Genomic DNA, 25,735 nt, shown 5'->3' on the forward strand with positions numbered 1-25,735 from the left:
TAATTTAATAAAAATAAATAACTACTGAGTTAAATCTAAATTAATTACAATTCAAAGTTATGAGATATATTATTTTTAACAAGACATTTTCAAGAAGGACTTTAAAACACTTGTTTTTCCCTCATCGAGTGCACAAAATTGAGAAAACGAACCATAAAAAGTTGGGAAAAAGTACTTCTCCCTTTCTTTAACAATCCTCTGTTATGCCTAAAAAGTTAAAGTTACATCCGTGTTTACTCTTCCAACAGGTTAGTGGTGGCCAGAACCATTCAAAGAATTATTATACTAATAAATTACTGATTATTAAGACTGTGGTAGTCGCTGACAAAGCGAAGACGGAAGTGCGCTGCAGGGAACCCTCTCGCGCTGGCTGCATATTTTCCCCGTGCAGTGGGATGAAGCGGAAGAGAAAAGCACCACTGCTGTAGTTCAAGCTGATTTGCTACTTATGTGTGACCGATTCCGCGTTAAAATTAATCTCCATTAGCTTTGTTTACATCCCGCCACCGAGCTGAAAATATCCCGGGGCTGGCACAACATCAGGGGGATGGAGTCTCACGACAGGGACGAGACCAAGGGGTCGGTTCTGCACATCGTGGTGGTTGGATTTCACCACAAAAAGGGCTGTCAGGTACTGCTAACAGAGGCTAACTGCTAAATAGCTCTACTGGGTTGATTTAAAAAAAACCCCCACACTATTTATGGATGGTTTTAGTGGCGAATTACGATCGATATCCCTTAAAGTGTTCATGTTTTAATTGCACAGGGAATATGTGATCTTTTTCAGAGAATGATCATAACAGTAAACGTGTGAATAATAAGGAAATAATAATTTCTGTCCAATGACTGACAGCAGTAGATACGATGAACATTTACAATTTGTTGTGGACTCACAGGATTATGCAACATATGTTTTGCTGGCTGTTTGAACATCTTTCCAGTTCAGTGTTTTTCCAGCTGCAACAACTTGCACAGCATTTTGCACTGATCCTGAATCCGGTTTTACTAGACGGGAGACTCTTATGAACAGAAAGTTAATCAGCTGATATGTCTGTCTTTGTCTTCTTGGTTTTATTATTCCCCCAAGCATCAATAATAAGATAAATATTCTCACATTACAGTTTTTGAACTGAGAAGATGACCGACCTTCTTGTCACTTTAAAGGTTTAATTGAAAGTTAGACTTTATTTATTTAACTAGATTTAGTTGAAATTGATGTTTCATATAGAAATTGTGCTCATTAAAAATCATAGTATAATGGAAAGAACTTGCTAATTTAGTCCCAAAACATGAAATAGTTGAACATATTTTGTATTTAACCAAAAGAAAATCTACATAGAATTTGTTTTCCTTGTTTATTTTTTTTAAACCAAAAGGTCATTGATCTGCTGGTTATTTGTGTAATGTTTCACAATCAATCCTGAAACTGATGATGTGTAGGAGGATAAAGTGTAGGAGGAGAAAACATTTACAAAGTTTTATGTTATCACAGTTATAACTATACAGTTGTTAAAATCAATATATTTTTCAAAAGAAAATGTTGCAACATCCTTGGAGAATTCACTCATATCTGAACATTTTCAGTCTTTGACAAATCTTTTTATCCAAATATTTAAAGAGGTTCAACCTCATGAAAGTTAAACATGAGCTCTCTCCAGAGTTTTCTTATCGTCCTTTTTGCAGCCTTAACAATAGATTGTCTCTTTGTGACGCTGTAGTTAGCTTCTGACTCCCATTTTTTAATTCACCATGTGCATAAAGGGCAATTCCACCTATTATGCTGGAAACCTAGATCACATTAGTTGTGAAGGACTGGCAGCTTGTCCAGGGTGTTCCCTGCCTCTCACCTGATGATTCCTGGGATAGGCTCCAGCTTCGACGCAACCCTTAAATGGGCTGAGCGGTATAGAAAATAAATCAACACCCACATTAGACCAGATCCTGTTTAAAAAAAAAACAAACTGCAATGATATTTCAAATCTGAGCACTGCTGGGTAGAGTTTCTGCAACATCCTATAAGATTCTCATAATTTGCATTTTCATAGATAGAATAAAGGTTCCACAAATCAGAAACTATGTTTAAATGTGTTTGCACACTGTGTAGAATATTTCAGTTCAGATTCAGCATTTCCGTCTCATCCGCGGATCATTGGTTGCATCTTTTGTGTAAAGATTTCCAACCAGCATGTTTGCACGCAAATGTGCTGTCAGATGTCTCTTGCTACACCTTTGATTGATCTTGGTAAGACCCTGAAAAAAGAAGCTAATTTATTACTTTATTGACTTTAGAGGCATCAAAACAAAGATATACCTGCATGAAAGCTTTTTGGTTACATGGCATAGTTGTTGACAAGATGTCACAAGTTCAAGAAATCAACGTTCGTCCATCATGGAACGTAAGCTTTGACATAAACTGCTGAAATATGAATTATTCTGTAGCTTATTTTGTTTTGAAGTATCTTGATTTGGTTGGGAACTACTCCACTATCTTATCAGTTGTAATGCAAACTGGCAGCTCAGCTGAGTCGTGTTTAACTGTGTGGTGCTGCTTATGACATGTAAAGTCGAAGAGTCACCACGTCCTGGAGGTTGTGAATCTTTCCAGTGTTTCTGAGGCATTCCCAAGCCAAAAAACATGTAATATTCTTCTAGTGTGTTCTGGGTCTTCCCCAGGCATCATTAAAATGATCCACAGAAACAACAAGAAAGATAAAACAAAACTTAATTCTTTCTGCAAGTGTTTGCACAGCTTAAACGTTTGCATGAATGAAACAAGACCTTGAAGAAGGGGTGTTTGGCTCTTGTGCTCGAGGGCCACAGTCCTGCAGATTTTTCAATGTGTACCTTCTCCAACACCTGACTCAAATTAACAAGTCATTGTGCAGAATTTCATAGGCTTTTAGATCTGTTTAATTCGAGTCTGTGTGTTGAATGATGCATTGAAAACCTGCATGACAATGGACCCCTAGGACTGGCTTTGGAGAGTCCTGTCTTAAAAAGATGCACCCTCTTTATCACATTTCTGAATGTATCAAACAGGACTCCGCCTGCCTGCAGCCAAACACACAGATGTCCTCAGATGATTGATTTGGTTTATTTTTCATTAAATTTAGAAGAACACACACCGAGCTTTTACTTTGCTTCCAGTGTCACTGTCTGGAAGATTAACTCTCATTTGTTGGCTTTCTGTACCTTGTATTGGGAAAGAAAAGAAAGCAACCGTGCACACACACCTGCTCATTAGTCAACATATGCGATGTTTGACATAAATGGCTGTAATGGACCCTGTAATTATTTCCTCTGCCTTTTCAAAAGACATTTAATGCACAGATGTAGCTGGCAGACACTGAGCTCCTTGTTGTTACTGCCCTCCATCTGTCTTTCAAGCAGCTGTTCTGCACAAAAAACAAAACAAAACTCTTATTTTTTCAGTAAAGATGAGACTGAAAAGCAAAGCATGCAGTTTTTGTTGCTTATATTGAACTTGCAGCCTTTGTTCGGGGGGGTGGGGGGGTTATCTGATAGGGGTCAGCGATCTCCTGCTGGGCTGCAGAAGATTGGGTTCGTGGCTCTTTAATCTGTCTGTCTGCTGCTCTCCACTGCCCTCCTCTTCCTCTTGTTCACCTGCTGCTCGTCTCCCTGGAAACGTCCGCTTGCAGGATTAAAGATTTATGGACCTTTATGGACCAGAATTGTTTTTTATTCTCCGTAGCTGAAAGAAATGAGCGAAAGAAAAGGACATCATTAAAACTTTTGTTGTTCTGTTTTATTAAGACTTCATCATTTCAGCCTCTCTTGATGTGAAGTTTGAAGGACTGGTCGGATTCTGTGTGTTAGAGGGAGATGGTGTAGAGGGTGACATTACTGTGGCAGATCTGAACCATAATAACTAACAGGATACTGTGACACCACAAAGATTATTATGTTACATGAAGATGTGATCATTTGATTTATTAATTAAATGCAGTATTAAATACCATGCCTAATTATAAAGATTATTTAAATCTTCATTTTGCATAAAATACGTCAGAACCATAACAGCCTTTCTCACCCAGAGACAAAAGAATAAATTGATCACTATGTGTGACAGTGTATTCATACTTTTTGTTTCACATTTCTTAAATAATTTTCTTGTTCTTTTAAAATTCCTGGGGGGGGATCAGACCTGGAGGATCAATGTGAAATCTGGACTCACATTTAGAAAGTGCAGAATGAGACGCTTTGATCAGAAACGTAGTCTGAGCTTTTCAGGAACAGGGTCGCCTGTTACAGACTGTTTCCCATGTCGTATTCTAATCCAATAAGTTTTGGCGTCACCATTGAATTGGCAAAAGCTTTTATTTGGGGAAGTTGATCATCATCTTTTGATGATGCTATTGAATCCCAGATGAGCACTTTGAGGGGTTAAAACAAAGGTCATCACACAGACCAAGCAGCATCTAGACTGCAACAGAAGAACATGAGACTGTTTACTTTCTAGGGAAACAACCAAACAAGGTCGACCAAGCTTTTACGGAGAGCGTCACCACCTCTTTGGAGTGCATAGTGATGCCTCGCCCTGAGGAGTAATGCTCTACACAGGTTTATCCTCAAAGAATGAATCATAGCAGGTGGGTGTGTGTGTGTGTGGCGTTCAGGACCGGCTGGTTTTCAGGTTAATCTCGCTGCGGCCTTTTAACTGTCACTGCAGGCAGGAGAGCTCGGTGGCAGAAATACAGTCAGTTTTCTCCAAGCAGCGTTTTCGGGGACGTTAAAGGAAACAAATTGGGTGAAAGGTGTAAAAAGGCAAGACGGTGCTGCAGAAGTTACAGTCTGTGTGAAAGTGCACGGTGATTTAATGACATTACTTCTGACTTAAACAGTGACAGCTGCTCTTTGCTGGAGGATTTGTGTTGCTTTGTCTTTTTCTGAAGAAAAAAAAAAAAATTCTGAAGGTTTTCATGTGAACGCAGGTCAGACAACTTACTTGGTTCATAGTTTTCACTTGATTCTCCTTTCAAAAGCTCTTCTGTGATCAATGTAGAGCACTGAAGAATGCTCTTTGCCAGCATCCTGGAGGCCACCACGGACCATACCTTCAGCTGATATTTCGATGTGTGTGCGGTTTGTTTAACTTAAGGTTACTCATGTTTCCAACTGACTTGCAAAAAAACTGACTTTGTAACATCAGGAATCTGAAACATCGATGCAGCAAATGAAATGGGGGAAAAAAAGTCCTAAAGCGAGGCTCTGCAATGATGTGATGCAACAGTGCTCTTAGCAGAGCTAACTTCTACGTCTATGCAGGCACACAAGTGCTGCATATTACAGAATGTTGAAAATAAATAAATAAATCAACCAAAACAAACTTTTTTTTTTTTTTGTCCAGCATTTAAGCAAACAGACTGATTTTCTGGATGCTGTGTTCTTCTCGGCAAATTTACTTTACCAAGAGAAGCATCATAGATATGAGGCTCCCCTTAATATTCTGGATTCTTAATTTATTTTTTTATTTATTTTGCATAATAGTTTGTATTACAAAGTTCGTCCTGCTGGATTGGACCGGAGAGGACAAAAGAGGGGCAGAAAGAGAATCGAAAAGAAGAGAAAACAGAAATGCACCTCGTAGAGAGAAAGAGAGAAGGAGAAAACTGCCTTTGTAAACATCAGGAATCTGAAAAATAGATGCAGCAAATGAAATGGAAAAAAGTCCTAAAGCGAGGCTCTGCAATGGTGTGATGCAACAGTGCTCTTAGCAAAGCTAACTTCTACGTCTATGCAGGCACACAAGTGCTGCATATTACAGAATGTTGAAAATAAATGAATAAATCAAAACAAACTTGCAGAAAATATGAAACTAAATAAGTGTCATGCTTCATCACTCTTTCTTCAGTGTCTTACAAATTAGTGTGATGTAGTGATACTATGGTGTGTATTGTCTGGTGTGTGTTTTATTGTTTTGTCAGTGTAACATATTTTGTATTGCAGTGATGAAGATAAACACAGCTCACTAACAGTTAGCTGGAACAAGGCAGGGAGCGGCGCTCGGTTTCCAGTTTTTACATTGTTTATCTACAAACACCCCTGTAAGAGAAGGAGGCTCCACCTGGTGATGCATCCCGGTGCAACAACTCCATTTTTTCTTCTGCTTATCCTTATCCTATTGGTTTAAATTTCAAAACCTACAAAGTACCTGTCATTTTACCTGTGCAGCCCCTTCATGCCACCCTGTTTGGACTGCTTTCACTGCAGTAGCTCATTTCATGTCAGCCTTTGAGAAATGAAAGCCAACTGAACGTTTCTGTCTGGTCTTCAGGTTGAGTTCTCGTACCCGCCACTGATGCCAGATGAGAGTCATGACAGCAACCTGCTGCCAGAAGAGTGGAAGTATCTCCCTTTTCTGGCTCTTCCTGACGGAGCTCATAACTACCAGGACGGTATGTTCCAGCAGCGCTGCATCAGGAAACTTGTACCCTTGAAAAATATGATAAGCTTCTTTCACAATTTATAGAGATCTTGTCATCCTTTAATCAGGAATTTTAGATACTTTAGAAATAACAGATAATGCAATGAAGATAATCGCAAGAAAGAGGAAGACTGCGCTGACTAATGCTGATGTAGCGTTAGAAATCTCTTGCATTTTGATGATTATGATGGTGGAACGGGTTAAATATGATGCTTGGGAATCAGGTTGTGAGCTGCTGATTAGATCCTGAAATCTTTACATGTTGGGTGAAGTTTAGCAGATTTTTCTTAAAGCAGGAGTTGATTTGAAATCCGACACAGCAGACGTGAAGGACTCGACCTTCTGGTCCCATGTGCCGTGTGTGTGTGTGTGGTTCACCACGGCTGTTTTTTTTTTTTTTTGCATCCTGTGAAGCCAAACAGCAGAAACTGAGTCAAAGTTGCCATGTAGACTTTCAGCTTTAAAACTACACACATCATGAACACCGTGACCACACTCGGCGTAGGACGGCTTCTCGTCCTCGTGGTCAGATCTGTCGTTCCGATGGTCTGATCAGTGTTTCTTATTGTACTTTTGCTTTGAAACAAACACAGCAGGGATATAACTCAGACTTTGCCTCTCCTTCAAACAAATTGAATCTATGTTTAAAGAACGTCTCAGTGGATTTGAATGAATCCATTTCATGTCTTTATTAATCTTCTGCATGCTTTGTTACCACAAGTTCTTTGTTAGCTGTTCCTTTTTTAAATGCAGCCAACAGTTGTAAGCAACTCTCTGCTCAGCAGCTCATTAAACTAATGCGCCCTGCAATATGACTGGATATTGGTTACAGAGGAATACAATCGCTTTTGCTGCTGCTAGAGGACATTCTGCCAGAGGATAAACTGAATTATTCATAGCAAGAGTAGGAAATAAGTTTAAATCTGCCTGGACATGGGTCATTAAAAGATATTTGGAAACAAGAGGCATTTTAATGTGAAATGGTTTTATGTTCTCTAAGCACCAGCTGTTTGGAGGTGTTTTTGTTTATTTTTTTTTTAACCCTCAGCAGCAGTTTCAGCTTAGTGACTTTAAGTTTATCTAATTTTTAGTGAATTGTGAAAAATTTTGTTTCAAAACTTTGTGCCACGGGGTGTACACCTGAACTGGACTGATAATCAGTAGCAACAGACCTTGTGGAGTAACGAATCCTTTACACAGCTCAGACCTCAATATTACTGAAGCCATGTGGGATCATCTTGACATAGGTTCTAATATTGAGTTAGGGTCTCTGCCTCATTGTTCTGCATTCCCACCGATGATCACATGCTTTTATAAAACCACGGCAGCTATTTCCTCTTTTCTGGAAATATATTTTGCACAGAAATGAGAGGTGGCTCAAGATCTTTGCACAGAACATATCAAAATGATGGTACAAAAACAAAAGAGGAAAACAAAAACCACCAAAAAACAAAACAACTTTAAAATGTCAATATTTTTTAAAAATTCAATTAATTAAAAAAAAAAAAAAATTTGAAAATTAGAATTAAAAATCCTTTTTTCAATTCTAAAGCATCCACTTTAGATCGATGTTTATTTCTAAATCTTTTTTAAATATTTATAAATTTCAACAATTTCCAGTCTGATTTATCACTTAAACAAAAATATCCAACGTTAGCACAGTTTCTTGCTATAAGCATTGATCCTGTATGGAATGTACTTTTAGAATGATTAAAAATTAACTTTAATAAATTCCAACCTTTGATTCAAAACAAAAAAAACAAATTTTCCTTGGCAGTACATGCTTTATGTAGGATCCTTACATCAGGGTTATGAATTGAGACGACAGAGTGAATGTCATGTCCCCGGGAACTAAAACAAGCTGTGTGGCCCCATTAGTCTCCACTTCTTCCTGCTCTATACGACTTGCAGCCAGCTCCGCATCTTCAGAGGATTCCTTTTTAATTTCTTGGTAAATAACGGAGACTGAAGCTCGCCGCTACCGCTAATCAAACTTGATAAAAGGTCGGAGTCTGCCTGCAGCCTTTTTGATTTAATAAAGGAAGTCGTTCTGGCAACTAAATGTCACAGCTATCAACTTTGATTCTGTCTGTGGAGACTTTTATCAACCAAACAGCAGAGTCTCAAAGGTTTCTCTGTGGATATCGGCGATGGAAGAGGGAGGAAGCAGCAGCAGCTGGGGCGTCTGTGGTCGGAGGTATCAAAGTGTGTCGAACTGGTTGAACCAGCAGCAAATTATTCCAGGAAAACCGAGGATTCTTCAGGCTGAGGAACATGAATGTTTGACGAGAGCTGAAGTACAGAAGTTCGAAGATGTCACAAGAGAAATCTGAGGACTGAAGGGAGAATTAAAAAGGGAGAAAAGCAACATTTGCTACAGACGACATTTGGTTGATTTCTGTTAAGTTTCTGTTCTAATGTCAGTAAGTCGGCACAAATTAGCTGACTAAATCAAGCTGAAAATACAAATCTCGTCGACTGACCTTCAAATCATCAAACTTTCATTGAGAACGCCTGTTTATTTGTCTAATCATCCATTTAACCAGTCACCATGTGGCAGCGCTACCTATACACACTTGAAGACATTGGGATCTTCTGTCAATGTTCAAATCAAACATCGCTGTCTTTAGATGGTGTGCTGACCTACCGACTCTTACTGTGGTTTTCCATCTTTGGAACCAGCCTCCTGGAGATCCTGCATGATCCAGCACACCCAGTACATGATGAGTTTCAGCTGTGTTCAGTGGGAGAAGATACAGGTTCAACTGGGCCAGAACCAGAAGACTGCACCATAGCTTTTTACTCCCAGACAGTTCAGCAATGTGTACTTTAAGTCCCCTCTCTTCCCTGTACCTTAACCCCCTCAGACTACACCTTCCTTTCAAGTACTAGAAATAAATACTCATGTGGTTAATATGAATACTGTTGTTTCTCACAATGACAATAAACACTGACATGAATTAAATCTGTCCATCCAGCTTTAATATTATTCAATGATTTTATTTTCTTGTGGAAATTATAATAGTTTTTTTTTTTTTAAGTGTTTTTAGTGTTTTTAAAAAGTCTGAAGAATCTGCAAACGCACAAGTTTCCTGTATGAAAATAGAAGCGTTTACTCGCTAAAGGTCCTCTGGCTTTCTGTGATCATCGCAGATTAGTTTTCTAGTTTCATCTGTCTAATCTAATCTTCTCTCTTCCTGCTGATTTTTCTTTTTAATGTTTGCTTCTGTGGGGAAGATTATGAAATCTGCTTGTTTGAAGACATGTATCTTGCAGTATATACTGACATGGCTTTTTTTTTTTTTTTGCAGACACCGTGTATTTTCACCTGCCACCTCTCAGTGGAGACATGAAGTGTGTGTATGGAGTCTCCTGTTATCGCCAGATAGAAGCAAAGGTCAGTAAATGGTCATTCGTGCTTAAAAAAAAAAAAAGGCAGAAAGCCTTTATAGAGTTTATGTTTCACCCAAACAATAAAAATATACTCAGACAACCAGTTTGTGGGAACATTTAGCTAAAACCAAGACCGTCGTGCCATATATAGTCTCTTCATGAAAGCTGAAATGTATCATTGTGGAGGTTTTTTTTTTTTTTTTTTTCTCTGTACATTGTGGCATTTTGTTAAATTGCAATACATCCTGCCCTCATTAATTAAGGGCTAGGATTAAAATTGGAATAAAAAACTGCCAGCAGCCTCCCGAATTACCACATGGGTGATTCATCCTCTCTGTAAGACGTCCTGCCCTGGTTCCTCTACTTTGATGTGGAAGAAGTTGACATGTAGGGACCTCAGCAGGGACCTCAGCCCGATCCAACACCAGTGCTGGACGTCACTGTTCCAGTAGCTGAGTTTTAAAATCCAGATTGGAGGGTGTCACATTTAGCAGATTAATGCAGCTACAGTACCTATTAGGATTGCAATCACAAGGCTCTGGTGTTTCATGGTTTGTTAGTGTTGTTCTTAATACAGAAGACTTCGGGTTCTCTCTGGCGCTCCCCGATCAGAATGGTGGTTCTGATGTAAAATGTGTTGCCTCCTATTTTTTCTATAATCTGCTTTTACCTCTCTTCAGGCTCTAAAGGTCCGACAGGCTGATGTCACCAGGGAAACCGTTCAGAAGAGCGTCTGCGTCCTCAGTCGAGTGGTGAGTCAAGTCTTCTTAAAACAAAATCAATGAAGCTTTGATTTTAGGCTTGGAGTAAAATCCTGGAGTCAAAATGTCTGTTTTTTAAGAGATAAGCAGAGGATGTTTTCATTTCACACCGGGAAGGAAGGATGAGTGGGTTTTTTTGTTTTTTTTTCGTTCTTTTTCAACAACTTTATTTTTTTCTACTTGGCAGGAAATGACCTGCTGTTTTTTTTTTAAAGCCACTGCTGATGGTTCCAGTCAGGAGAAATAAACCTTTGCATGGTTTTTATGGGTCATGCTGTAAATGACTCACATACTGTCCGTTGCTAACACATGTTTTTTTTGCAGCCTCTTTACGGCCTGCTCCAAGCAAAGCTGCAGCTCATCACACATGCTTACTTTGAGGAGAAAGACTTCTCGCAGATCTCCATCCTAAAGGTGACACAATCGTTACATCCTGGTAGTTTTACCCTCCTGTTATCAGCGCTCACCTTGCATTTCTTCCACAGGAGCTGTATGACCACATGAACGGCTCTTTCCGGGGTTCAGCTCTGGAAGGATCTCAGGTTTATCTTGGTAAATCAAATGCTTCTTATTTTGCTTTTTATGTCAACTGTATCAGTTCAGTACTTAAAGTCTTTTTGTGTGTCAAAGTGTGTGTGTTGTCAGCTAAAATTTGGAGACAGAACAAAGAAAATGGGATGATTGTGCAAAAAAAGACATACAGGTTGACCTGGGAATGGAGGAAAAAGGGTCACCAGAGTAAAGTGTGGATGATTAGATGATACTGATATTCAATGATGAGTATTCAACCCATTATAAACAAGAAAATAAAGCTGGAACTTTGAGTTGGTGCAGATTGAATCAGTATTTCTACAGTATTCAATGATATTTGGTTGATATCAGGTACGGGACCAAGGAAGATGATGGTCATGTTTAGGGTGAATGGCATGACTTTGGTGTGTTTTCTCTTTCCATCAGTCAGAAATGAGGTTTTGTGATACTGAAGGTATTGTACAGGATGATAATCAAGGCCGGATTATCCACTGGACATTTTAGGCGCAGCCCCAGGGGTCCATCGAGACTTGGGGCCCATGTAGAGCAAACACCAGCAGTTTGGACATGAAACAAAATGGACATAAAAGCCACATAGTTACACTACTGTGTCTAGTGTATTGCTGTTGATACCACTGGCTGAGAGATGTTAGAAATGTCGTATCACAGTGTATCGTTCACAATTTTTACAATGTTGTGATGGGGAAGGGGGGCCCTGGAACACTCTGGGCCCAGGGACCTGTGCACTTTTAATCCGGCCCTGATGATAATGGATCTAGAAACAGAGCGAAGACTTGAAACTTTTTCTCTGGAAGGACAAATCAGCCTAATGGCATGACCAGCAAGCCAGTTCGGTTTTCAAACTGAGTTCAAATTCAGCAGCTGTGCAAGAAAGTTACACCTGATAGATGAAGAATAATCTTTTCAATGGAGGTACAAAACTTTGCTTTGTGGAAAAGATACGTGTATTTATTTTAAACAGCTGAATGAACATCCTACATGTGTGGTGATTTTAGCATTTTACTGGACTTTTTAATAAGAAATTGCCACCACTGGTAGCATATTCTACAAATGTCAGAAATATAAATCAAAAACACAAAGTTTTGATTAGATTTGTAAATTCTTCAAGCTGACCTTTTTATGTGTTTTATGTTTTCTGGCCTGTGTTGAGCTTGCTCTGGCAGAAAACGTGTCTTTTTTAAAAAAATTTTTTATGTTGTCTTATTTGTTAAATTTCTTTCCTCAGGGTTATCCCCACGAGATCTAATCCTGCACTTCCAGCACAAGGTGAAAATGATTTATTTCAAGCTCCTTACAATCCATAATACGCAAAAATACTGTGAATCCACATCCTGTTAACATATTGGTGCTGAGTAAATTTCCATTTGGTCCCTGTAGGTTCTCATCTTGTTTAAGCTAATTTTGCTGGAGAAGAAGGTGAGATTCCAAACTAAAACACGAAAGCATCTTTCCTCCTTTGTAGTTTGACTTAGTAAAATATGATTTTGTATTTGTTTGCAGGTCCTGTTTTATGTGTCTCCTGTCAACAGACTAGTAGGAGCTCTGATGACTGTTCTATCACTGTTTCCAGGTCAGTGACCCCCAAAGGAAGACAGGGCGTGGGTGTTTTTTTTTTTTTGTGCATTATCTTAAATCCTCATTTTACCAATTGTGATGTTTGTGCAGGTATGATTGAGCATGGCCTGGTTGACTCCTCCCACTACAGACCTAAGAGCAGTGTATCAGAGGACCTGAGTCTAGTGGAGAGCATCTCTGGAGCTGAAGAGTTTGTTTCTGTGTGTGTCACCGATATTGCCAGCACTTCTCTAGAGCCAGAAACTCACCCTGCAGAGGAGTCTCAGTCCTCTGGAAACGGCACTAACGGGGACAACAACCACCTCAAACCGCCCTCACGTACATCTCCAGAGTCCTCTGAAAGCGACTGGGAGACTCTGGACCCCAGTGTGTTGGAGGAAGGCAGTCCCAAAGAAGCCCCGGAGACTGGGTCCGAGCTTCCAGATGCCTTCGACTCCAACCCAGAGACGGCTATCACCGTGCAGCCGCAAGCAGCTAGCGGTCAGGGAGGGGTCACACAAGGCCTGGTGTCAGGTCTGGAGGAGGATCAGTACGGCCTGCCTCTCGCCATTTTCACAAAGGTAAAAAAAAAAAGTAGCAATTTGTGGATTATTTTACTGATTAAAGATGGTGCGTTCAGGTTTTTCTTTGTTTGTTTGTTTTCATTTGTAAGATCTGAAAATATCAGTTTACTTGTGGTATTAAACAAAACCAGCAAAATCAGAGACAGCAAATGTAAATGTGAGCATTATGCGACTGTGCATTTTGTATTTATAGCTTAGCTACTTCTACAGATGCTTCCTGCTGTTAGAAGACATCTGTAACAGGACATCCACTGTGACAATTGCATGCATGAACATTCACCTGCAGATATGGACCAGAACAAATTCACAAGTGTGCTTCAGACATTCTCTGGTGTATTAAGATTGATGTACTCTTCATCTGAAATTAAATTAAATTGCTAAATTAAACTGAAATTAAATGAAATGCCGTCAGACCAGTTTAAGTCACTTTGCATCACCTGATTTTGTTTAATAAAAACAAACAAACAAACATAAGTCTAATCATGATTTGATGTTTAGAAAGCCCTCTTTGTTGGTCAGTTTACCAGAATGATCCTAAATTTACTTTAGTAAAAGGAAAAAAAGGAAGAAATGGTTGTTTAAGGAAGTGTATGTGTTGTGACTAAGACTAAGAGTTTAGCTTTTATTGTTCTGGAAGTATTTTTATTCTGGATCAGTCCACACAGGCGGGTGGAGATAAGCTCCCGAACAGTTGTTGTAAACACAGCAACCTTTGCTTTTTGTTGTTGCCAGGGTTACCTGTGCTTGCCCTACATGGCCCTCCAGCAGCATCACCTCCTTTCAGATGTAACGGTACGAGGCTTTGTTGCCGGGGCGACAAACATCCTCTTCCGCCAGCAAAGGCACCTAAGCGATGCCATCGTAGAAGTAAGTCCTGCATTTGTACAAAGTCATCAGTTTTTATCTGGATGGGGAAAAAAAAAGCAAGCTTGTTATTTTTGTATTTCGTTGCAGGTGGAAGAAGCTCGAATCCAAATCCAAGACCCCGAACTCCGAAAGATCCTGAATCTGACTACGGCAGACCTGCGGTTTGCAGATTATCTGGTCAAACATGTGACAGAAAATCGGGACGACGTGTTCCTGGATGGAACGGGCTGGGAGGGTGGAGATGAGTGGATTCGAGCCCAGTTCACCCTCTACCTCCACTCCTTACTGTCCTCTGCACTACAACCAGGTTGGAAAATTATCTGTCGAGGATCACATGAGCAGAACCACTCGAACTCGGACAGATTGCTTCATGATCAAAACTTGTCTGACATCGGGCCGTAATGTTGCTGCAAGACACCATGGAGCTGACCTTCTGGCATCTTTTAGTTTTTAAAACAAAATGGTTTTCTTTTGGGTCTTGAAACATTATTAGCTTTTCATCCAAGCTGATTTTTTTTTAGTAATGTTAAACATCTGTACATGTTTAGAGACTTTACTGATTTTGTTAGGAGCTGAAATGACAGCTGATGACTGACTCCTCGTTTTTTTTTTTCCCCATTCAGATAATGAGCGGCTGCTGGCCGATTATGGCGCGCCGTTTGTTGCAGCATGGAAGATCACTCACAACTTCCGAGTGTGGTACAGCAACAAGCATCCTGCCATGACCGCCATTACGCCAGGGTAGGTGGACAGGAGGGGGATCTTTCAAAACAAACTTGTGCAGAAGCCCAGTTGAGCAACATCTGAGACACCTTTTAATTTGCATTGCTGAGATCAACTTCTGGCAGAAAGATGGAGCCAAGAGGAAAGAGTCAGTACAAATTGGAGAATTAAAATGAGAATCTTTTTGCTTACGTCCTGCAAATCTAGTATTTCTGCATTGTATGAGTTACCTGCAGTTAAACCCATCGCCCGCCAGTAGTGCTGCTTTCAGAAGATGCACTAGTTGAGATTTTTGTGATTTGATTCATGCAAAGCAATTTACAGAACCGTAACAACAGAAGGTTGAATCAACAGCAACAACTGTAAACATTGATATCTCATTTAAAATACCCCCATAACCCATAAATATTTTCTTTCAACAAAAATGTTTGCATTGATGAGGATCCTGACAATTAAATCCATATTGTTAATTTCATGTGAACCTGTAGTAGTTAACAGTGTGTCTACACGCTTAAATATCAACAATAGCTTGAGAGCATCTATATTTATGTGCAGGTGTTACCAAGTTTTTATAGAACCGGTGAAGTCATTAGGCAGAGGACTTAAGTTTTTCTGTAATTACAATCTCCCTCGTGTGTTTATTAATTTAAAGTAAAATCTATTAAATTCAGGCTCTACATTTATTTTCTGCCTTTCTCTTTATAGTCACCCGTTCCAGGGCCAGTACAGTGTAGCAGATGTGAAATTGCGACTCTCACAGTGAGTATTTTTTTTATTTTCTTCTTCTTCACTGTATTTTATTGTCCACTCATGTTGACAGACTTAGAACCTACAGTGTTTAATAAACAAATGAGCTTCAGAGTCAGTGTTCTGCTGTTTCTTTATCTTTATAAGTTAATTGAAACAAGTTTTTTTGTGTTTTTGTTCAGCTGATTAAATTGAAAACATGTCAGTTGTCGCCCTCTAGTGATCACAATGGGAAGTGACACATTTAACAGCGTCTTATCTACATACAGAAACAAGTGAACTTATGACAAACATGATAAATTTGATTATTTTGTCAGGAAAAAGAATTCCTACCTACAAAAAAGTATGAATAAGATTAATGTATTTTAAAATAAATTTTATATAAATGTCCAATAAAATAAGACTCTTAAGATTCTCTAAGAAACTGAATAACCTGCATACACTGCATAAATTTTCTTTTTTTTCCTTAATCCTTATTGGAAATACATTTTTCCTCCTTACATATGGGTGAAAGTTCTTAAAAATATGTCTAGTAATTAATTGTAATGAAGCCGTCGGGGACCATGTCATCTGTAATCCTCTTCTTGACACCCAGCTAACCTGGAAATAAAAGAGCATTTTAAAAATTAAAACAACACAAGATTAAATGAATATAATATTTAGATTGTAGATCTTAATAATGATGTGTTGTCAACTTTTGATAAGCTGACGACTCATTGCTGTCTGTTTTTAGACGGCTGGTGATTAAATTTCCAAATGTTGTCAGCCTCAGTGCACCCAGACACCCAGCTGTGAATACTGTATGCCATGGGGAGCTGCAGGCAGCGTGCTGCTTCATGCTGTGTTTGTGGATGGATATAGCAGATCTCTGACTGGCGTGGGACGGTGGCTGCTGGGGAGTTTGTGGTGGCAGCGATGGTCTAATATCAGCTGAGGCCATTAATAATGAGCGAGTTTCATCCTTAAAAAAACAGACCTGGAGACTTCTCAGGCTCAGCTCAGCTTTCATTCCAGGAAGTGTGGATGAAAGATGACTCCGGCCACAGCTGGAGCGTCACTTCTCATGTTACGTTGCATATGAATGCCGCCCAACCACACACACACATACCCTACACACACACACACACAGAGAGAGAGCGAAGGTGGACGATGACTCTGTACCTAACTTAGCTTTATGGTGAGAACGCGAGCAGAACTGCTTGGCTGTGATACTCGCAGCTCTCACTTTACGTTACGTGCTGGCTGACATTTCTGATTTTGTTTCAGCAAATAGTAAAAACACGCAGACGGTTAGTTTAATGATACTTCAGAGCATCTAAATTCGGAAGACTGAAAATAACACTAATGGTAGTCCAAACCGGCTTTTTTAAACATGTAATATAAAGTTTTTGTAGCCAAATCATGTGTATATATATATATATATATATATATATATATGTGTGTGTGTGTGTGTGTGTGTGTGTGTGTGTGTGTAATGTAATGTAATGTAATGTAATGTACTAGTATCAACGCCTTAAACATAAAAGAAAAAAACAACCTTTTTAGAGCTAATTCCTTAATACCCTATCATTACTGTTCCCGCATTCCACACACACACCTGTGTGTGACTGGATCCTTTAGTGCACGGGTCCAGGAAAAAGGAATTAAAGGCAAAAGTCTTGAAAGAGGTATTTAGTACTTAATGATGATACTGTAATGATATTAAACACAGCATTTATAGCTTAATAACGTGAATGCATACTAGTTAGTGTCACTGACTTCAGCAGAAGGTGTGTGGCTTTCTCCTTCCGACACAAACCTGGTGCGCTACAGATGCTCCTCCATGCATAGAAACTCCTTGTGTGTATTTCATCAATGGCGTATAAATACTGTATAGGCTGGAGTGTTTGTTCCGTTACATGAGGACTTTACTTTTAGATATTGTTCATCTGTCGTAAATGTTTTTTGTCATGGGTTTGACACTTATTTGTCTTCCATCAGCCTAAATCCTAGTCACTTCCTTGTAATTGGTCAAATCTTAAATTATACCATGTAAAGTGTTTAAGGTTCAGTTTAAAACACATATTCAGTTTGGCCTCTGTCCACTTCTTTCAAACATGCTACACAGAATTACTTGAGCAGTACCTGCTTGCTGTAAGATCTTAACATCAGGATCAAAAGGAGAGACAGCAGTCGAGTCAGTTCAGCGGGTCCCTCAGGGCTTAAACAAGCTGTGTGGCCCCATTAGCCTCCACTTCCTCCTGCTCTGCATGAACTGCAGGATTAATTTGTCTTTCTTTGTGCATCCTGCAACTCAACAAGCCAAAATTATAGTTCACATAAACATGCAGCTGCACCTCTTTCATCCAGTCATTCCAAAGATTTAGATGTGAATATTGGTTATTTTCAGTGATAGTTGTACCAGCCTTTTCCACGTTACTTTTAAAGGCAGTGGCAGTGTGGACTGTCTGACCTTTGTACGCACTTCCAAAAATCCAAATAGAAAAAAAAGGGAAAGGATTTAGAAAATTACGAATAATTTATTTTTCTTTAAACAAAAAAATAGAATAAAGGTGGATCATTATATATTTGTTCCAGTTAACAAAAACCAACAAAATGCCTGAAAGTGGTCGAAAGAACACTTCATCCTGTCTCACACCACCTGACACTGATTTCCAACAAAAAAAAAACACCACCCCCGGACGTGACATGAATTACCTGTCTTCCCTCACCGTTCTCACACTCATCAAAAAGCTAATCACAGACTTTAAATGAAAATCTGTGTAATATAACCTAATATACTAAAATATAATACAAAACTAATTTAACTTCCATAACAGCCGTTTCTCATAAAAGAAAACAAAAACACTTAAATGACCTCTACAATAGCAAAGTAAATGCATTTGGCTCTCTAGCTTGTTTATCTGAGCAAAATCTGTTTGAAGATGTGATGTTGGCTATAGGGAGCTGTGAATGAATAAAATTATTTTTATCCACTTTTATTTGTAGTCATCCAGTAAAATGATTGAAAGAATCTCTGATTCTTGTTTCATTTTCTCAAAAAGCAGAGGAGACACTTGAGCCTTTAAAGTCTGCAGCGATGTAGGCCAGTTTCCCCGTTGTGATCCATCCCTGGCCACGACCCTGTACACAGGTCAGAGCTGGCTCCCGGATCTCTACTCGCTATGCTATAAAACTCTGGTTATAGCCTGGACGGTGGTGGTGGGGGGGTGTTGGAAGGATGCAGGCAGGAAATTTGGCTCTGATCCATCAGAGCTTCTCAGGAATAAACATGTCTCATTTCCTGCCTTGACTTTTTTTTTTTTTTGTCAAAACTGGCCTCTAAAACAGGAGGGGATTGAGCTGGGTTCAAGAAGTGTGTGTTTGTGAGGTTTTCCTACATGTGTTGATGCGGCGGCAGATAAACGACTCAGTCTTCACTTGATCCTGAATGTCAGAGACGAGTGTTTACAGACCGTCAGACGACTCACAGACTTCATCTGTCCAGTGAGGGGTGACGAAATCTTCAGCAGGATAAATACTAAAACTAACATGTCGGTTCAACAGATAGCTGAATATTTATGATGAAGATAATGATAATAATAATAATGATAATAATAATTATAATAATGATGATAATAATCAGAAGAAAACAATAATAGCCAGATGATCAATGTTACTTTTAAATAATTATGTTGGCTGTAATAAATCATGTCCTTAAAAATGAAGATTGAGTCAGTATTTATTTTAAAATACATTAGAAAGTAATAAAGTTTCCTATATTTAATATGAATTCTAAAGGAATACAAACTTGCATCAATTAAACTCTTGTGACGTTCAATGTTTTAACATCTGATTCACAGTGTTATCTAAGTAAAACCATCTAGCGTGCGAAAGTATTTGTAAGTTTACGTGAGCATTTAGTCCCAGCTGATGTTTCTAAGGGCTGTTTTTATGAGCTGCGGTGCCTCTTAAGCCTTATAAAAGCCACATTTCAACAGCTGGAAGTTTTTCATGAAACTACTGTCTTCTGGAGCATCTGCTTCCTCTACCTCTCAGATGAGCCTGTACTCTGTGCTTCAAACTCTTTCTTTCTGAAATTTGTAAGAACATTTATTTTTTAGTTGCGTTGTTTTTCCCCTCATTTTCTATTAAATAAATCCTTTTGTCTCTCTGTCAAATGTTTTTAGGTCATGTACATATAATTTATGTGTATAAAATTTAATAGGATTTCTTTTTCATTGTAGAATAAAAGACACAGTCGGTTTTTAATAAATTGAAATACAGTTTTTAAATTATTCTCATAATGCTTTCAAACCATGAATTAGGTTGTAGAGAAAGTAAAATGTACATCCTTTTCATTCTTTTTTCTTAAAACAACTCTAAAAAATATTTATATAGATTAAAGAGGTGCTATTATAGTATTTTGAGTTTTCTGAGCTTTCTACAGTGTTAGTGTTGAATCCTCATCAGACATGTGAACGGCACTGTTTTTTTTATCACCTAAACGCATGTTTGAGTTGAGTTCCAGCACACTCTCCGTTTGGTTTTCATGGCGACAAAAAAACGTGTCGTTTTAGAGAGTTTTTTCTACTTGGAAATCCTTGTGATGTCCCGGGGGATAAGGTTTGGTGATTGGTTACCTTCTACTGGTTAACAAGGGCATGTACAAATACATCAGGCGGGTGGAAAACGTGGGATAAAGTTATTTCCAACGATGGCTGGTGAGTTTACCAAAGAGAGACATCCTGCTGCATTCGTTGCTGTGGGTTGCTGTTTTCCACTTCGCTTTCATGGTCTGATTCAGGTTCCAACATGTAGGGCTGTATGCTATGTGTTGACATTGTATTTTGTTTTTTTATTGAGTTTATATTAGCCTCATCCTTCTGTTTGAGATGTTACAATGAGGGCGAAAGCAGTTGCGGTGCGCGCTCTCGATTTAGCGCGGTGGCGGGAGGCGGGGCTTAATGCGGAAGAGTCGCAGGCTGATCTGACAGCCTACGGAGAGGGTTGGTCTGACGTAAATAAAGCGATTTGTGACAATAACTCGATCAATCCCAGCCCTTCTGGTCTCAGAAATAAAAATAAATTAGCCTGAAATGCACATAATAGCTCCATTTTAAGTTACATAGGAGCCCTTCTTTGACATTACCTTAACAACACGCACATCTATCGATATTTTCTGATTTGACCTTAAATGAGGATACCAGAATTGCCCCCCAACCTCATGGATCTTAAAGGACGGTCCACTGGTTTATGGGTTAAGGGTCAGGGGGATGATGCTGGTCACACCATGAATATTTCTCCCTTTATCCTCATGGTATATCTGCAGTTTCTTTTGCCACCCTCGGCGCCCGAAAGAGGCCTACTGTAACTCCAGCCAAATACAGTAGATTCCCTTTTATTAAGCTCACTCGGTAATGTAGTTATCAAACCTGTGTGATATTGCCAGTGATTTAACCAGACGGGAGAAACGCAAGCAAAAAATCCTACAATGCAAATCATTTTGAAAACAATGTCTGGTTATAAATGAGCAAAAAAACCTCTGATTTTTACTCACTGTAGCCATGTTTAATTATATTCTGAATGAGGTTCTTTATGTAGTTTCTTTCCTTTGTCTTAAGGCTCAGATTAAAAGTTAAAGTTTAAACTTAAAACCATGTCTATGGTCCTGCCAAGGAAAACAGGACAACATAAAATCCTCATATATGGCTGTCATCATATTTTAAGGAAAATGATGAAAATGAAAAACCAAGTTGCCCATAAGATTATTTTTAGGGCACATGTGAAAATAAATGTGGACTATATGGAGCAATAGGTTAATATAATAAAACCTCAGACATAATGATGCCACTCATGACGCCTTGTGGGCTTTCTATGATTCACTTACAGCCTTTTGTTTAGTTATCTGGACGTCCATCAGTCTTTGGACATTTTTCTGACACCAGAACACTCTCCCTGTTTTCCTGCATCAGTACACATGGTGGTTTATTCCTGCAATCTGAGACGTGACAATGAGAGGGTGGAAACCAGGGTTACTGGGGCAGACACTGACTAGTCTGATGTATCCCACTTGTCAGGATGTTTGTTGGGAAAGCAAAAGAGAAAAGCCCTGACCATCCCCTGCGCACAGCTTGTCAGTAGACCAGAAAAGGGGGGAAAAACAAGCCGATGCGGTTGACTTCCCTGTGGTTGTGCTGCGCTGTGTGTGCATTATGAAAGCACTGGGGGGCAAAACAAGGCGACCTTTTTCACGTTTCCTTGTTGTCTGTGTCGGACATAGAGCAGCTGGTGGCAGAGATGTTCTCAGGAAATGGAGTCATGTGATGGGTACACGGCTGCAGGCGAGCACACACTGTTAGAGGATCTTTCTTTATTGTTAGTGTACCACGCTATGCTGCATTAGGTGCTGCTTATTTGGGTCAGCCAGCTGAAAGAAGCTCTGCTGAAGTTCTACATTAAGATGGAAGCTAAAAAATGATGAATGATTTTCTTTATGTCTGAATAAAAACACCTGAAAAGTAAAAGATTTCATCTTTCTTTTCATATGCACATCTTTTAAAGCATGGCAATGAGAACAATTGTCTTATCTGAAAGCCTGCAGCATATACTAAAACTTCCAGTAAGGATGTTTATTTTTGGAATAAAGAAGTATCTTATTAGATGGTTGTGTGTGACAGCTGTCTGCTCTTTGCAGCTGCTGACACATATCGCTAGTAATGACGCTGCTGTTGCCCAGATGATGCAGGAGCAAGATTCCTGCTGAATGTCAGGTCAGCAGGGATCCACATGAAAGGTTGCATGCTGGACTAAAACCAAGCTACTGTTCAGATGGGGGCGCTTTTAATCGTCCATTTGTTGTGAAACACAGCCGGATCATTTCCGCTCTCAGGTTGGCTGTGATCATTAAATTCACCACCTGTGACTGCTTCTCTGTCTCTGCCGTTACATAATCCTCGCCAACAGGTTGGTGCAGCATTTGGCAGCAGCAGTTTTGCACAGTTTGTTTCCAGGAAAGATGGAAGAATTCCAAAGTTAAACCATAAACAAGAAGATGGAGGCATGAAATTCTGGGTGGTGATCTTATTTTCTCTCTGCAGCTCGGTACAGAACAGTGAGCGGGGGAAGAAGATTGGAAATGCAATGATGACAACCAGTCGCAGTGTGGTCCAGACTGGGAAGGCAGTGGGTAAGAAAAACTTAACCCAAATGAGACGTCAGAAAGGCATGCTAGTAATTTTTTTGCACTTTTATCTTTCTTACACAAAAGCTTCTTTTGTCTTTATCATAAAATTGGTCTGAAAAACTTTTCCAAAAACAAAACAAATTGCCTACAATGGGCTGTATTGTGATTTAAAACCATACAATTTATCTAACAGAGAAGTCCCATAGTCTGATAACCAGATAACAACCAGCCTATTTGCATCTAAGGACCTTATTTGAAACTGACACATCTGCTTTTAACTTGTAGGTCAGTCAGTGGGTGGAGCATTGACCAGTGCAAAGTCAGCCATGTCATCTTGGTTTTCTACATTGGCTCAGCCAGCACCAGTCATCACCCAAGCCTCTACAGAGCCCGCCACTGAGGTGAAACCATAATCCTCAAAAGTCCTGAGTGACTCTTCCTGCCTCCTCGTCCTCTGATTGCAAAGCCTTTGGTTCAATGGTGTGAAATCTGGTTTGGTTAAGGATACAAACTTAAACAAATCTCTTTTTCTCAAATTCAAATGGGAGACTGAAACATGAAGCACGGCAGTCCATGAACCAGCTGGAGATTCTGGCCTTTTTGTGCCGTCGTATCATCTGGACTGACTCTCCAGATAGGAAGGTAGCCATGCCAGTAAACTGACTGCACAGTCCATAACCACTGTGAGGCTTTTAATCAAAACCCCAAAATTCAGAAGCTGCATAAAGTCTGATGAGCTGTTTTTCGCTGCTGCAGTTCCTGATCTCTTTTTTGCCGAGACACTAAAGCTGCTGTCCTTGGGTGTGTGGTGTTCACTCTTTGCTGCAACTTTGTTAACATCAAACTCTGTATTTTGCTGGAAAAGTGTGCAAAATGTTCTTGTGCCACAGAATATGACAGAATAATATGGGCACCTTGAAACTTTTAATGGATTAGATTTTAAATTCAGTGGGCCTCATGTTCATCAGTAATGTTCATGTTCATGTAGTAATATTGTGATTATTTTGGTGAATCTTAATTATACAGAATATATACTGAGTTACTTGACTATAACCACAACTGCCAATTACATTATTTGTAGTAATTTCATTGATAATGTTATAGGTAATTTTAATAAACTGTAAAAAAAAATGTTAGATTTATTATATTTGGAAAATGAACAATTAGCTAACATGGAATAAAAAATGAAAAAAATGTATTTTATCACATAAAAAATGTATTGATAAGTATAAATAAAACGCTGCTAGCTGAATAGTAAAAGCAGTTATTAAAGAAAAGTATATTCTGTATGTTGTTAAAAAGCTCATTTAAAATGTTTTGTAACCTAAGCTAAAACAAAAAGTTAGCTAAAAAGTGCTACAGTAGATAGCTAACTTGGTTTATGACATTTAAAGCTCATGGGAAAGAAACTCTAAATTATACTTAACAAAAAACTAATCCTGATTCCTGGCCCAGTCGTGATGAAAAACAAACTATTGACAATTGTGGTTTTGCAGAGACAAGAGTCCAAAATCTTCCACAAAACATAAACATAGTTAGCGTTACTTTGCAGGCTAAAATGGGAAACACTGTAGCCAGTGTGAATTTGAGTGAAGTTTTAATGTTTTTCAATGTTGTAATGAAAAGTATGCTAATTTCAACTTGAACTCTGACATTGAAGTTAATACATGTGAAATTGTATGCATGACAATTGTGAACTATTTTTTTTAAAAAAGCTTTCTCTTGCTAGAAAGCACAAAAATGAAATAATTGCTTTAAAAATATGTTACTTTTAATTTATAAATTAGAGTCGATCTTGGTCACAGAAATTCACAGACGGCAAACATCATGAAGTCATTCAGTACAATATTGTGCACATGAAGTCCGCTTTTCGTACCTGTTGCCTTATCTAGCCAGAATATTGAAAAAAGAGGCATTTTACACAAACTATGAATCACGTCTATTAGCACTTCCATGAATTTTCGGCAAAATGATCAGCATGTGGTCATCCATACAGTTTCACACCCTCTGGAGATAATGTTTACCACACATGCGTCGTGCCAGAGTCAGACATTTATTGTTTTACACTAATTTAAAATAATAATTTTTATTAAAACATTTAGCTATTTCTTATGAGAAGTTAACAAATATGGTTCGAGTGACTTTATAATTTGATAAAGTGTGATTACCAGAACAATCATTCGGCCAATAATTATTGTCTTAATACATATTTACTTGCTAAGAAAAATATCTTTTAAAACACATAAAATGTTAGCATTGTTTTAACAGTGTTAAATCCTGAGGGATGCTTAAAATACTTTGAATTTTCAAAATTTACCAGAAACTTTATTTCGATAGAGCTTGATAGAAAAACTAAACATAGTAAAATAGTAAAAAAAAACTAACAAATTCTATCTTTTACTGTAAATTTTTGCCTTTACTGACTTTGTTTTAAAGAATGACAGTCATGAGTCACATTTGAAAGAGAACATGAGCATGCAGACGGATGTCTGAAAGGCATGAATATGCATATGATTAATCCAGTCTTAGAAGATTTAGTGAACTTGTCTCTGCTGTAAAAAAGCTAAACCACATAATGGGAATTAGAAACGAGTCACTAAAACAACAACAATGTTCCTGCAGAAGTCCTGGTGAACTAATTGCTTTTGAGTGAAATCCCCATATGAAGAAATCTCTGACTAGCTCTGTGTGCAGGCTGTTGGAAACCCTCACCCAAATCTTTTTCTACTTTTCTGTCAATATACACATGACTAAATATATATTTGAAAACCTATATTCAGTCAACTTGAAGATAATCTCATGAGATAACTTATTTATTTGTTGTGTAAATTGTTATCTTGAAATATCCATGTCTTGTCATGACCATACTGCAACGAGTGGACCACTGTTTATTTGCACAAAGCAGCCATCTGCTCTTTAGATCGTGTATCTGTAATTTTACGAA

General features: G+C 38.7%; 1 protein-coding gene across 1 annotated transcript; it reads left to right on the forward strand.

Moving 5' to 3' along the window:
• Nucleotides 1-462: 462 nt before the first annotated feature.
• avl9 (AVL9 homolog (S. cerevisiase)) lies at nucleotides 463-24,232 on the forward strand. The gene is made up of 16 exons (XM_079260024.1): nucleotides 463-631; nucleotides 6,296-6,416; nucleotides 9,757-9,842; nucleotides 10,519-10,590; nucleotides 10,924-11,013; nucleotides 11,085-11,151; nucleotides 12,377-12,417; nucleotides 12,529-12,567; nucleotides 12,652-12,721; nucleotides 12,817-13,286; nucleotides 14,022-14,156; nucleotides 14,244-14,463; nucleotides 14,780-14,897; nucleotides 15,585-15,638; nucleotides 22,706-22,794; nucleotides 23,077-24,232. Exons 1-16 carry the CDS (start codon nucleotides 548-550, stop codon nucleotides 23,202-23,204), a joined length of 1,884 nt encoding a protein of 627 aa, XP_079116150.1. The 5' UTR covers nucleotides 463-547; the 3' UTR covers nucleotides 23,205-24,232.
• Nucleotides 24,233-25,735: the final 1,503 nt, after the last annotated feature.

Source organism: Telmatherina bonti (genome assembly GCF_933228915.1).
Source record: "Telmatherina bonti genome assembly, chromosome: 20".
Taxonomy (NCBI): domain Eukaryota; kingdom Metazoa; phylum Chordata; class Actinopteri; order Atheriniformes; family Telmatherinidae; genus Telmatherina; species Telmatherina bonti.

Excerpts from the sequence above, each read along its gene's own strand:
- avl9 (XM_079260024.1), top strand. The coding sequence starts at position 548 with ATGGAGTCTCACGACAGGGACGAGACCAAGGGGTCGGTTCTGCACATC. Across the intron at positions 9,843-10,518 it reads ATCGCCAGATAGAAGCAAAG|GCTCTAAAGGTCCGACAGGC; the intron begins GTCAGTAAATGG and ends ACCTCTCTTCAG. Across the intron at positions 15,639-22,705 it reads GTGAAATTGCGACTCTCACA|CTCGGTACAGAACAGTGAGC; the intron begins GTGAGTATTTTT and ends TTCTCTCTGCAG.